The sequence below is a fragment of the Taudactylus pleione genome, unplaced genomic scaffold (genome assembly GCF_031769625.1).
Source record: "Taudactylus pleione unplaced genomic scaffold, aTauple2 ptg000041l, whole genome shotgun sequence".
NCBI classification, from domain to species: Eukaryota; Metazoa; Chordata; class Amphibia; order Anura; family Myobatrachidae; genus Taudactylus; species Taudactylus pleione.
The window spans coordinates 44,222,936-44,237,397 of record NW_028284443.1 but is presented as its reverse complement, the minus strand read 5'-3'; the positions used below and the strand labels follow the sequence as shown (position 1 = coordinate 44,237,397).

The following is a 14,462-nucleotide window of genomic DNA, read 5'->3' as shown; positions in this document are numbered from 1 at the left end:
GAAACCAAAAACTGCAGAATAAATAGTTTGAGAACTTGCGTAGCAAACCTTTGGCATTACAGTAGCTTATAGTGTTTCCACTAAAGAAGTGTTTAATTATATTACTAAATAATGTTTTGTAGCAAGATGGCAATGTCAAACCCAAGGTCAAAAAACATAACATCATTACCCTGACTATTTGAAATTAATTATTTCTGAAATAGAGACTCGCAAACCAAAACAGCTTTTGCAAATGCCGAACATTTAATTGCTCAATCAATATTTATTACAGAATGATAATATTTAATCTGGGGCTTTTTAAAACTATACAAACTCCTTCCAGGAAAGTTATTGATTTGGGGCTTTTTTCAGAGCAGACTTGAATAATGTAGCAATAAATAAAATAGTGGTTTCTGATATATAATGGTATTTCTAGTAAAAGCATCAAGGCAAAATGCGTACAGGCAGCAATCTAAAAGGACTAATAAAATGAAACAATAAAATGAGTATTGTCTGGAGAAAGCTATTCTAATGAAACTTATTTGGAAGACTATCACTTCTAAAAAGGGTTTGCAATTAAAAGTATTCTCCCTTGACCTGAACTGAACCTCGTTGTACTCACGGCATTTAGCTACTGTATATTGCAGACATATTTGAAACTTGTTAATGTCTTGGAAAATATGTTAGTTTTTTGCTTACAGAAGTTGGAAAGATGGATTGGTTACGAGATGCTGATGCTTGGGATTCTGTCGGTCAAAATCCTGACGGGTTAGGATACCGACTCCTGTCGGTCAGTATACTAACCCCTATCCCTATCCCTCCCATCCCAATGCCTAAACCTAACCTCCACCCCTAGTGCCTAAAACTAACCTCCCCCTCCCCTCACCCTAAACCTAACCCTCTCTCCTTAGTGCCTAACCCTAATCTTCCTCCTAGTGCCTAACCCTAAACCCTAACCCTCCAGCTAACCCTGCTACTTACCTTCGGGGTGCCAGAGGTCGGAAAGCCGGGACCGGGACTCTGACAGAATTCTAAGTGCCGGCATTCCGCACGCTAGGATATTGGCCGCATCCCGAAAAGATCCACTAACAAAATATTTACTGTTAATTAATTAATGTGGGGAAGTAATTCCGATACTGATGTACAAAAGAAAAGCAAGATTGGGAGTATCAACATTTATTATTTGCATTTATTATCTGCATCTTCAAGGAAGAACAACAGCACCATTTAGGAATAGTGATAAATATGGCAGTAAATGATTACAGTGTTTATTTTTGCATTTGTATTTGCAGTTAGCACAGACATCTAGACAGAAAAAGATGTCCCTATTGTAAGTTTCTATGGCCAAGGAAATCTGCAGTAATTGCTAATATTACAATATGTACAAATGAAAGAATGGCATTCTTAAGATGCAAACATGAAACTCATGAATGCAGAAGTGATGACATAATTAAAAACCACTTATAATTTGCTATGAAAACATCTCCATAATATATAATGTATAGAAATGTATTTTGTATTATATAATATACTTGTATATTATATAATCTCTGTTTTTGTGAAAAGGTGAGTAGCTCACTCAAAGTAGATAAATGTTGGAAATAATGGTGGTCATTAAAAGATCTGGCGACAGCCACTTAGTGTGATGGACCTGTTTGATTCAGTTACTTCCCACATATGCTGTAAGTGCTATGTTCAAAATGCGGAGTTGCCGGAGCACCATATCCAGTACAGGGAGTTTGCCTGGAAACCCAGTGCCCTCACTTTCATCTCCAGTCAATTAGACTGTGTAATGCAGCACTCTTATTGTATGATACCCTTAACTGAGAAAAAAATGAGTTTAGTTTTATATTCAAACATTTAGTAAGCCAAGAAAAGGCTTTTCTCTAGCATTTTAGATGAATGTAGCCTAAAATAGTGCATCACCATATTTAGTAAATAGAAAAGTGTGCATTTTATATTCACTGTGCTAGAAAAATGACAGTTAGAAGCTGATTGGTTGCTTTGGGCAACTTCTACACTTTATCTCTCTCCAAGGCTTGATAGCCCTCTGTCCCTCCCATTGTTAAAAAAAAATAAGAATTATGGTACCCCAAAATATCACAAAAGGAGCTAGGCTCCCAATATTTGTCCACCTAACTTCAACATTGTCCCCACTTTCTACTTGCAAAGGACTTGTGTGCTTATATATTATACTCAAGTGTGATGGCAATGGCAACATAGAGTGAGGGTAACAAACATTTACCCCTGGGCTCCATAATGATATCAGACTTCATATAACGTTAACAATTCGAAAATGTGAAAATTGGACTGGTCATATATGGGTGGAAATGACAGTCATGAAGTGGTTAAGAGTATAGTAGAAAAACTAACGAGCGTATCAGCCTAATGCTGGGTATACACTAGATGATATGTCATATTATCCCGCGGATCAGAGCAACATACCGGGTACACCGTCTAGTGTGTACCCATGATATGCGCACTCCCGCTGGTTGCTAGCGACTTTGCCTGTCTGCCCTGGCGAAAGGCTGACAGGTGTTGCTTTTGATGCCATGCTGGAGAATTCAGCATGACACATCCCTCCCCCCGTCGGACCAGGCATCAGCAAGTGTGTATGCACTTGGCGCATGCCAGGGTCTCGTCACCGGCGATGTTGTGCTGGGTACACATCGTCTAATATGTACCCAGCTTAAGATACACGTATGGGATGTATACAGGTGAAATTATTCTTTTTACTATCTAGGAGTAAATGTCACAGAAAAGTTATTTGCCCCATTGCTAAGTTTTGAGAGTGCATAGGATTCTGCTTTGTAGTTTTTATCCTGTGTACATAAGTAAAGACAAACACACAAGTGCACACATAAAATATATACATTTACATTCTGTATAGTATCATACCCAAATTATCCACTATATAAAAATGATCTTTACACACTTTCACCCTAATTTCTGAGGATTATTCCATATATAACTATCCATCACGTGGTTATTCCATCCACTTTACTGTTATTTTCCCGGGAAACTACTCACTTCAGGGGATACCCAAGACAAAATGTACAGAGATTATAATCATATATAATAACATTGATCACACGTTAACACAGAGACAATGAAATAATTACTCATGCGTTCCATTTTTGTTGATTGTTTCATTGATTTAAAAACACTGTATAATATATCCATTGAATAGTCTTTGTTAAATAGAAGATATTACACGGATAAGAACCTGGCAGCAAAAGAGCATCTTTGTTGGAGGAGGTGGCAGCTTTAATCTCTATACTCCATCTAAGAGGATTGAGTGGGGGCAGTATTTCTCTGTTCAGTCTGTGCTAAGTCTTTCTGCCAGTCTCCACCCTCTTCACACAGCTTTCGTCGCCAGTCCATTAGCTCTTGTAACGCAGCACTCTCGTTCTCTGACAACCTTAACTGTTGAATAACCTGCAGAAGAAAAATTGAGTTTAGTTTTTCTCACAAGCATCACTTAGGGGTCTATTTACTAAGCAGTGTTAGGAGACAGAGTGAAAAGTGATAAGGTGCCAGCCAATCAGCTCCTAACTGCCACCTCACAGGCTGTGTTTGAAAAATTATAGTTGGGAGCTGATTGGCTGGCACCTTATCACTTTGTCTCCTAATACTGCTTAGTAAATAGACCCCATATTCTTCTGTGTTACTAAGATATCATGTACCATACTCTCATATATCCATTTAAATTCCAGGGTAATGTTGGCATTGTACTGTAAACTGGACATCATTGGGTAAAGAGAGTTATCAATGGAGAGGTTGACAGAAAGGACTACCGTATATACTTGAGTATAAGCCGACCCGAATATAAGCCGAGGTACCTACTTTTACCCAAAGAAACTGGGAAAACTTATTGACTCGAGTATAAGCCTAGTGTGGGAAATGGCAGCAGCTGGTAGTGCCCCCAGTAGTAATTCCCCCTGGTTATGCGCCCAGTAGTAATCCCTCCTGGTAGTGCACCCAGTGGTAATCCCCCCTTTCAGTGCCTCCAGTGGTAATCCCCCCTTTCAGTGCCTCCAGTAGTAATCCCCCCCTGGTAGTGCCCCCTGTAGTAATCCCCCCCTGGTAGTTCCCCCTGTAGTAATCCCCCCCTGGTAGTGCCCCCTGTAGTAATCCCCCCTGGTAGTACCCCCAGTGGTAATCCCCCCTTTTAGTGCCCCCTGTAGTAATCCCCCCCTGGTAGTGCCCCCTGTAGTAATCCTCCCCTGGTAGTTCCCCCAGTGGTAATCCCCCCTTTTAGTGCCCCCTGTAGTAATGGCCCCCTGGTAGTGCCCCCTGTAGTAATCGCCCCCTGTAGTAATCGCCCCATGTAGTCCCCCCCCAGTAGAGAGAGATGTGATAATAATAAAAAAAAAAAATCCTGCTCCTGGTCCCGCCGCTATCCGCTCGTCCGGCCGCTTTGCATGGGAGAGACGCCGTCATGACGACGTGTCTCCCATTACCCACTGCGGGAGCCGGAAGATGGCTCCCGCAGTGGGAGCAGCAGCAGCCGCTGAGACTCTGACAGACTGCGTGTTTGTGCTGTGTAGCGCTGTCCGAACTCCGTCCGGTCAGCGCTACACTTCACTCGAGTATAAGCCGAGGGGGTACTTTTTCAGCACAAAAAATGTGCTGAAAAACTCGGCTTATACTCGAGTATATACGGTATTTGCTTGGACAAACCTTCTCATCTATACATAAAAAAAAGTCTTGTTGCAGGGAGAAACTTATGAACAAAACTGTGGCCTGATTCAGCAAGGAACGCAGTTGCTTATATGCATGCAATCGGTCGATTGTTGCGTACTGTGCATGCGTATGCATTGCAGTGTGCGTGCGCGAACTAGTAATTGCGTTTGGAACTGCGATTGCAGAGGCCACGCAGACCCAGAGCAGAGTGATTGACAGGAAGTGCCATTTGTGGGTGGTGATGGGGCTGTGATCGGATGAACACATGTGTGCCAGTGCGTTGCAACGCAGTTGCAGAGGCGTGCATAAATTATCCACTGCGTGGCCATAAGCAGCCATAGCTCTGATAGCATACGTGGCTGTTAGCAATTTCTGAGTAAGGTCAGGGCTTGTGCAAGTGTGCATATGGGTCCGATGTTACTCGATGTTACCGAATATACGGAAGCGAGTAAGGGGAAGTGGGCGTCCTTATGTCTGCCTGCGATCGCAATGTGAATGCAAACTAGGGGTGTGCACCGGCCACTTTTCGTGTTTTGTGTTTTGGTTTTGGATCTGGATCTTTCTTCGTGTTTTGGATCTGGATTGGTTTTGCCAAAACCACCCTTCCGTGTTTTGGGTTCTGGGTTTTGTGTTTTGGATCTGTATTTTTTTGAAAAAAAGCATAAAAACAGCTAAAATCACAGAATTTGTAGGTTTTTCTGCTCCTATGCTATTATTAACCTCAATAACCTTAATTTCCACTCATTTCCAGTCTATTCTGAATACCTCACACCTCACAATAGTGTTTTTATGTCCAAAAGGTTGCACCGAGGTAGCTGGATGACTATGCTAAGCGACACGAGTGGGCGGCACAAACACGTGACCCATCTAGGCGTGAAACTGCAGTGGCAGACAGGATGGCATTGAAAAACTAGGCCCCAAACTGTACATAATGCAAAGAAAAAAAAGAGGTGCAAGATGGAATTGTCCTTGGGCCCTCCCACCCACCCTTATGTTGTATAAACAGGACATGCACACTTTAACAAACCAATCATTTCAGCGCCAGGGTCTGCCACACAACTGTGGCTGAAATGATTGGTTCGTTTGGGCCCCCACAAAACAAGCTGGCAATTTATCTGTCCCTGCACAAACTGGCTCTACGGAGGCAAGATGTCATCCTCATCCTCCTCATCCACCGATTCCTCACCCTCTTCAGTGTGTACATCCTCATCCTCACAGAGTATTAATTCGTCCCTGCTGGAACCACAGGTCCCTCTGTACGTTCTGGAGGCTGGTCTCCCTGGAAGAGTTGATAATTCATTTTATGAACATCATCTTCTCCACATTTTGTGGAAGCAACCTCCTACGCCTTTCGCTGACAAGGTTCCCGGCTGCACTAAACATTCTTTCGGAGTACACACTGGAGGGGGGGCAACTCAGGTAAAATAGAGCCAGTTTGTACAGGGACCTCCAAATTGCTTCTTTTTCCTGCCAGTACAGGTACGGACTGTCTGACATGCCTACTTGGATGCTGTAATCCTTTAACAGACAGACGCACGCTTGTCGCTGCTGCTTTGAGGATTCAAGTGCGGCTACAGCCCACACAATTCACAAAGACAGAAAAAAAAAAAGAATATTTTTATTGTTTGTGTAGCACACTTTGAGGGTGTCACCACCCTTTAACAGACAGACGCACGCTTGTCGCTGCTGCTTTAAGGATGCAGGTGCGGCTACAGCCCACACATTTCACAAAGACCAAAAAAAAAAGAACAATATTTTAATTGTTTGTGTAGCACACTTTGAGGGTGTCACCACCCTTTAACAGACAGACGCACGCTTGTCGCTGCTGCTTTAAGGATGCAGGTGCGGCTACAGCCCACACAATTCACAAAGACAGAAAAAAGAAGAATATTTTTATTGTTTGTGTAGCACACTTTGAGGGTGTCACCACCCTTTAACAGACAGACGCACGCTTGTCGCTGCTGCTTTGAGGATGCAAGTGCGGCTACATCGCACACAAGTCACAAACACATTAAAAAAATAGTTTTTTATTTTTTGGAGCATTTTGAGAGTTACACCACCCTTTAACAGACAGACGCACGCTTGTCGCTGCTGCTTTAAGGATGCAGGTGCGGCTACAGCCCACACATTTCACAAAGACCGGAAAAAAAAGAACAATATTTTAATTGTTTGTGTAGAACACTTTGAGGTGTCACCACCCTTTAACAGACAGACGCACGCTTGTCGCTGCTGCTTTAAGGATGCAGGTGCGGCTACAGCCCACACAATTCACATAGACAGAAAAAAGAAGAAGAATATTTTTATTGTTTGTTTAGCACACTTTGAGGGTGTCACCACCCTTTAACAGACAGACGCACGCTTGTCGCTGCTGCTTTAAGGATGCAGGTGCGGCTACAGCCCACACATTTCACAAAGACCGAAAAAAAAAGAACAATATTTTAATTGTTTGTGTAGCACACTGTGAGGGTGTCACCACCCTTTAACAGACAGACGCACGCTTGTCGCTGCTGCTTTAAGGATGCAGGTGCGGCTACAGCCCACACAATTCACAAAGACAGAAAAAAAAAGAACAATATTTTAATTGTTTGTGTAGCACACTTTGAGGGTGTCACCACCCTTTAACAGACAGACGCACGCTTGTCGCTGCTGCTTTGAGGATGCAGGTGGAATCTAGACGGGATTTGGAACCGAGGACACACTACCTCCATCAATTGTCTAAATCCCACTGCACTAATGGCGGATACCGGACGCACGTCTAACACCAACATAGCAGTCAAGGCCTCAGTTATACGTTTTGCTTCAGGATGACTGCTGTCGTACTTCATCCTCATCGCTAGGGACTGTTGGAGGGTCAATTGTTTAGTAAAAGTAGTGATGTTCCTACTTCCTCTCTGGGATGATGAACAACTCCCAGCAGCAGCAACAGCACTAGGAGGAAGTGGTTCTTGATCTTTCCCTATTTTATTTTTATCGGAGAAAGTTTGGTCCTCCATTTATGTTATATTGATATATATATACGTGCGGCTAAAGCGCACACAAACACAGAAAATATTTTTTTATTTTTGCTGGAGAGTAGTGCACTTTGTGGGTTACACCACCCTTTAAGAAATGAGCCAGCCGGCTCTTTACTTATGGGACACAGGCGCACGCTTGGCGCTGCTCCTTTGTTGATGCACGTGCAGCCACAGTGCACACAAGTCACAAACACAGAAAATATATATTTTTTTGGTTTGGAGTGTACTTTGGGGGTTACAGAACCCTTTAACGGTCAAGCCAGCCGGCCCTTTACTTATGACACAGGCGCACGCTTGGGACTACTTTGTTGATGCACGTGCGGCTACTGCGCACACAATTCACAAACACAGAAAATTATTTTTTTTTTGGTTTGGACTGGAGTGTACTTTGGGGGTTACAGCACCCTTTAACGGTCAAGCCAGCCGGCCCTTTACTTATGACACAGGCGCACGCTTGGCACTACTTTGTTGATGCACGTGCGGCTACTGCGCACACAATTCACAAACACAGAAAATTATTTTTTTTTTGGTTTGGACTGGAGTGTACTTTCGGGGGTTACAGCACCCTTTAACGGTCAAGCCAGCCGGCCCTTTACTTATGACACAGGCACACGCTTGGCACTACTTTGTTGATGCACGTGCGGCTACTGCGCACACAATTCACAAACACAGAAAATAATTTTTTTTTTGGTTTGGACTGGAGTGTACTTTCGGGGGTTACAGCACCCTTTAACGGTCAAGCCAGCCGGCCCTTTACTTATGACACAGGCGCACGCTTGGCACTACTTTGTTGATGCACGTGCGGCTACTGCGCACACAATTCACAAACACAGAAAATTATTTTTTTTTTGGTTTGGACTGGAGTGTACTTTGGGGGTTACAGCACCCTTTAACGGTCAAGCCAGCCAGCCCTTTACTTATGACACAGGCGCACGCTTGGCACTACTTTGTTGATGCACATGCGGCTACTGCGCACACAATTCACAAACACAGAAAATATTTTTTTTTTGGTTTAGACTGGAGTGTACTTTGGGGGTTACAGCACCCTTTAACGGTCAAGCCAGCCGGCCCTTTACTTATGACACAGGCGCACGCTTGGCACTACTTTGTTGATGCACGTGCGGCTACTGCGCACACAATTCACAAACACAGAAAATTATTTATTTTTTGGTTTGGACTGGAGTGTACTTTCGGGGGTTACAGCACCCTTAACGGTCAAGCCAGCCGGCCCTTTACTTATGACACAGGCGCACGCTTGGCACTACTTTGTTGATGCACGTGCGGCTACTGCGCACACAATTCACAAACACAGAAAATAATTTTTTTTTTGGTTTGGACTGGAGTGTACTTTCGGGGGTTACAGCACCCTTAACGGTCAAGCCAGCCGGCCCTTTACTTATGACACAGGCACACGCTTGGCACTACTTTGTTGATGCACGTGCGGCTACTGCGCACACAATTCACAAACACAGAAAATATATTATTTTTTTAGCACTTGGGGGGAGCACCCCTGATGGACAGAGCACCCCCTGGACAACACTACAGCACCCCTTTAGGACTGGGACACTGCACAGGACTTTGGAGTGGACACAGCCCCTATGGAGAACTGACTGCACAACACAGTCCAGCCAGCCCCTATGGACTTTGAAGTAGTGGACACAGCCCCTATTAACAACAGCAGCACAGCACAACACAGCCAGCCCCTATGGACTTTGAAGTAGTGGACAACAGCAGCACTACACTACACTACACAGCCCTAACTCCCACCCTCCCTCTTCACTGTCCACAGCCGAGTGAGAAAATGGCGCCGACGCGGGTACCTTATATAGGATCCAAAACCCGCGAGACTCGGAAGGCGGGATGATGACGTTTTGCCTCGATTTCAGATCCGAGTCAGGCGGGAAAAGTCGAGCCTGATTCGGATCGGACTCGGATCGGGGGGGCCCGGGGGGGTTCGGATTTCAGAAATCCGAACCCGCTCACCCCTAATACAAACATTTAAATAGCACTGCTGATATTAGCAACTGCGGTGCATGCGTATAAGCAGAATTGTGAATCAGGCCCTGTGTACTGGAAAAAGTAATATACCTTAACCTGTTATCAGCACTTTGTAAATACTTTATCTATCTGTGAATGCATCCATTTACCTACTGTAATTAGATTGTATTCTCTATAGGGCAGTGATCGTGTTTCTTTTATACATGAATGTCTGCACCAAATTTGTTACTCATATGGCTTGTAATACACTGCATACATCATGTCATGTTATAAGTAAAGTAACCGACACATTGTTTTGTTTGCTTCTTGAATGTCTCCTTTGTACCTCATAATCTCATTTACTGAAGGGATTAACACGTCTGATGATCCTTCTCATGATCTAATGTTGTTACTTGGTAAGTATTATTCTACAGTAGATGCTGCTCCTTAGATGGTTCTGGTCATATTCATTTTTACTGACTCACGTAAAAGATCAATAACCTTTAATTGTGCTTAGTGACAGGTGTACAAGGTATAAACTCAGTTGAGGTTAGGACAGAATATGTATTTCCTCTCTGTGCTGACAGTCATTATATGCCCCTGGGATCTCGTTAGGCCTTATTCTCACCTCCTCCATTTGCGCCTGCTTTCTTCATTTTTTTTAACCCTTAACAAGAATGTGTTTTATATTGGCTATAATAACTGGGGAGTGGATCACAGAAACAGAAAAAAATGTAGTAAGTCATTGTCCCTAAGAAAACAATACCAAGACCCAGTTTTTGATAACATGAGACTATGGGTCTCATTTAGATCAGGTCGCAAGCACTGAGCGCTCGCAACTGGGTCGATGTTAAGGCCCTGCACACGCGCAGCGGCTGCACTGTGCGTACGCAAGCCCCGGAGCCGGAACGCCTGCCGTTTTGTGGGCGGCCGCACCGACATCAGCAGTGATGTCAGTGGGGAGCTTCCTGCTCGATCAGAGCTGGAAACTCCCTTAGGGTCTCGTCTTGACCATCGCGACCATCAACCTGGTCGGTCGCTAAAGCTGTGGGTGGTAACTCACAGCTTAGCTAGTGACCAGGAGCTAGCGACCAGGAGGCCGCACTAAAAAATACAAGCGGCCGCCCTCATTCAGAACGAGCGGTCGCTTCTTGCGAGCGCCTCTGAATGAGGGCCAATGTTCTAAAGCAGTGCACAGTGCACATACGTGTGCTGTGCAGGGACTGTAATTTTATTACAGCAGCATTGCTTTATAGATAGAAAGATGTATTACAGTATTATTTTCACCATGCAAATGTGCTATCTCTACAAAGCCCAAATTGGGTAAAACCGAATATGTTAGTACTTTATAATAGTATATGTATTCCCATTTATGATATACTTTTTCTCATAGGGCTGTAAACATATATTTAAGACAATGAAATTGAAAAAATCCAAATCACAATATATCCTTCACCTCAAATTAAATTACATAGGGGTCTTAAATTGGCAGTGATCTTGTGTGATTCTTTTATGACCTACATGTACTACAGGATTGCATTACACTGTCCTCTTAATATTCATTATGATAAGCTATTTATTTCATTCATAAATGAGTTGTTCCCCAAGAACACAATACGTACTACTTTTCACCATATAGCCAGGTTCTGTGTCACTGAAATGAGTGCCCATTGTCAGCTACAGAGTCACCCATGTGAATGATTCTCATACGTATATCAATAAATAGACTGCAGGCCAAAATTTGAAGAAATGTTATTGGAAAACTACAGTCTCAGCCATGTACACATTGGTTTGATTATAGTCTACACAAGTTGACTGTGTGAATTATGTATAAATTGCTCCATTCATCCCCATTGTTTGCAGATCCTGCAATAAGCAGCTGGTTGCTCATGGGGAAAAGCTACATGAACAGCATGGTGACACAATGGTTAGCTATGCTGCCACTACAGCACTGGGCTCAAGAGTTCAATTCCCAACCAGGGCCCTATCTGTGTGATGTGTGTATGTTTTCCCCGTGGGTTTCCTCCAGGTCCTCTAATTTCCTCCCATACTCCAAAAAAACATAGGGATGTAAATGATAAATACTCTCTGTACATAAAATGGTAGCATTGTAGGAACAATAACAATAACGGAAGGAATTCAACAGTAAAAAATAAAAATCAGTGCTACATTCATTGCTTGTGCTGTAGTACAGTGTATGGGGTTCACATGGTTGCAACTGCAAATTGCGTTTTTCAAACACCTGTTACCATGTCTATTGGGACACATTTGGAACTTACGATCCCTTGCTCTTCGGGTGGTAGAATGTGGGTTGAAAGAAGCATGTAAACGTGACAAAATGCATCCCATGCAGACAAGAAGCAAGATGCATATGCAACTGTCAGGAGCCAGATTACTTGCAGGTGCTCAACTCCCACTTATACTATTACACTATGTAGACAAAAGTGATTGGACACTGAAAGCAAATAAATCAACAAGTTTTTATTGACGTCAGTACTTAATAGGTCCACCACGTCCAGTGATTAGTGTAGACACCCTTCTTGGTAAACTGTTCACAAGTTACTGGACAACAGCAGGCTTTATGTTTTGCCATTCTGCCTTAAGTACAGTGACCAAATGTGACACTGAAGAAGGTCGAGTTGGCCTAGAATGCATGATTAAATGCGTGCTGTATTTTACTTTGTACTGGTCAGAGTTGGTTTAGTTTACATATTAGTTGTATTGAGGTATGTTTGGGGATCTTATAGAATCAACACTATGTTTATAAAAATGTTAATAAATGAAATGCTTTTTCAGAATGTTTTACTTAATAAAAATCTATATCTGTCCATACAAATTAGGGACTTTTGCGTGTACTGAATGTGCACGTCGTTAAAGAGACCATGCCCCTTTAACGCACACAGGGCTTCAGTAGTGCCATATAATGCAGACAGCATCTCAGTGACCACCATATAATACAGAGAACATCACAGTCACCACCATTTAATATAATGTTGGTATTGGATTAATACAAAATTAAGTTTAATACACCATGTAATACATGTTGGTATCTGGGGGTCATATCAGGTAAATTAGGCAAATACTTTCACTCAAAAGGGTCATATACTGCTCATCTTTCTATATACATAGAGCCCCTAGGTATGCAATTTCATACATAATCCATATTAATTTTATTAAAGTACCATACCCAAAACAGCAGAGTGTAGATATATTCCCCTAATTCCATATATTCAGATAATGATTGAAATCTCTTTACTTAACTTACCTACAGTAGGTCTACGCACCCAACAACAGATAACTGCAGTGTGTGGAGAGGGCAGCTCCTCCACTCCTCCCTGAGACATTTGGCATTAGGGACGGTCACAAGATCGTGATGCCAGATCCTCATTGCCTGTGGCAAGGACTGCCTCAGAGAGGACAGGAACGCATCCTCACAGCTCATTCTGTTACTAGGACTGGCGGCTCGCAGCTGCGTATAATGAGTAGAAATGTGCGGGTTCAAATTCCTGGAATACGAACATACCCGAACTTAGGGGAAACATGTGATTCCAAGTCCCAGCACGGGTCTTCCCGCCAAGTTCGGATCCCAAAAATTAGACAAAGTGTAATCTTCCTCGTGCTGAATTTCACATTTTTTGGATTACATATAAATCCTGTCCCTTGTGATCAGGTGCCATTTCACACAGCAGATTGGAGAGAGAGGGTGTGGACTGTGGGCTGCAGCACTGTGAGGCACTGTGTTGTGTGTTCAGGGCCAGACACTGTGCTAAAAAAAGTCACTTTCAGGCACTAAAAGATACCATTAGGAGCACTGTGTTAAAAGGACACTGTGTTATTTAAAAAAATGCCATTATGAGTACTATGAGGCACTGTGTTGTGTGTTCAGTGCTTCAGACACTGTGTTAAAAAAAGCCATTAGGATGCCATTACTAGGAGCGCTGTGAGGCACTGTGTTGTTTGTTCAAGCACTTTGAGAACACTGTGTTATTTGTTAAAAAATATTCAAATAAAACACTGTGTTGTGTGTTCAGGCACAGTGTTAAAAAAATTGCATTAATGTGAACCTGGACCTTTCCATCATTGTAGTATACTATATTGTTTATTATTTGGCCAAAAAATATTTTACTGTGTTTGAGGCTGCTGCACCCAAAGAAGACTTCTTTGTTTTGATCAGTTTCAGTTATATAAGACAATTGCAATACTAAATGTGTTTTGTATTATATTTCCAATGAAAGCAAATAATTTAGATATTTTAAAATTAGAATTAATGTTTTAAACACAATTAAAAAAAGCCAACTAACTGTAATGTAATTAGCTTTTTCCTATAAATTGCAATGTTTATTGAGACTGATGCAGATCCAACAAACAAAATATTATGTGACTTTACGCATATTTGCACACTAGAACCAATCATAAAGTGGTCCAGCAGCCAGGAAACCATATATTAAAAAATCCCCAGCAAATATAGTTAGAAGGTGCAAAAGTATATGAACACATACATGCAGAAATACATACAGTACAGAAATAAGAGCAGACGTGTGGCTGTTAAGATATGGATTTTAAATTGAAATACACCAGGTAAATATTATTGCCTAGTGCAGAGGTTCCCGAACTCAGTTCTCAAGGCACCCTAATGGTCCAGGTTTTAAATGTATCCATGCTTGACCACAGGTGACGTAATCAGTACCTCAGTCAATTTGTTTTAACCACTTGTGTTCAACTATGGATATTTCTAAAACCTGAACTGTTGGGGTGCTTTGAGGACCGCATTTGAGAACCTCTGGCCTAAATCCATCACCAACAAAC

At 42.6% G+C, this 14,462-nt stretch overlaps 1 protein-coding gene across 1 annotated transcript in view; it reads right to left on the bottom strand.

Moving 5' to 3' along the window:
- Positions 1-921: 921 nt before the first annotated feature.
- Positions 922-14,462, bottom strand: part of MYO16 (myosin XVI) — a 309,776-nt gene continuing 296,235 nt past the window's right edge. The window contains exon 34 of the mRNA XM_088458316.1: positions 922-3,417. Coding sequence (XP_088314442.1) covers positions 3,265-3,417 — 153 coding nt within the window. The 3' untranslated portion in view covers positions 922-3,264. The remainder of the gene's footprint in view (positions 3,418-14,462) is intronic.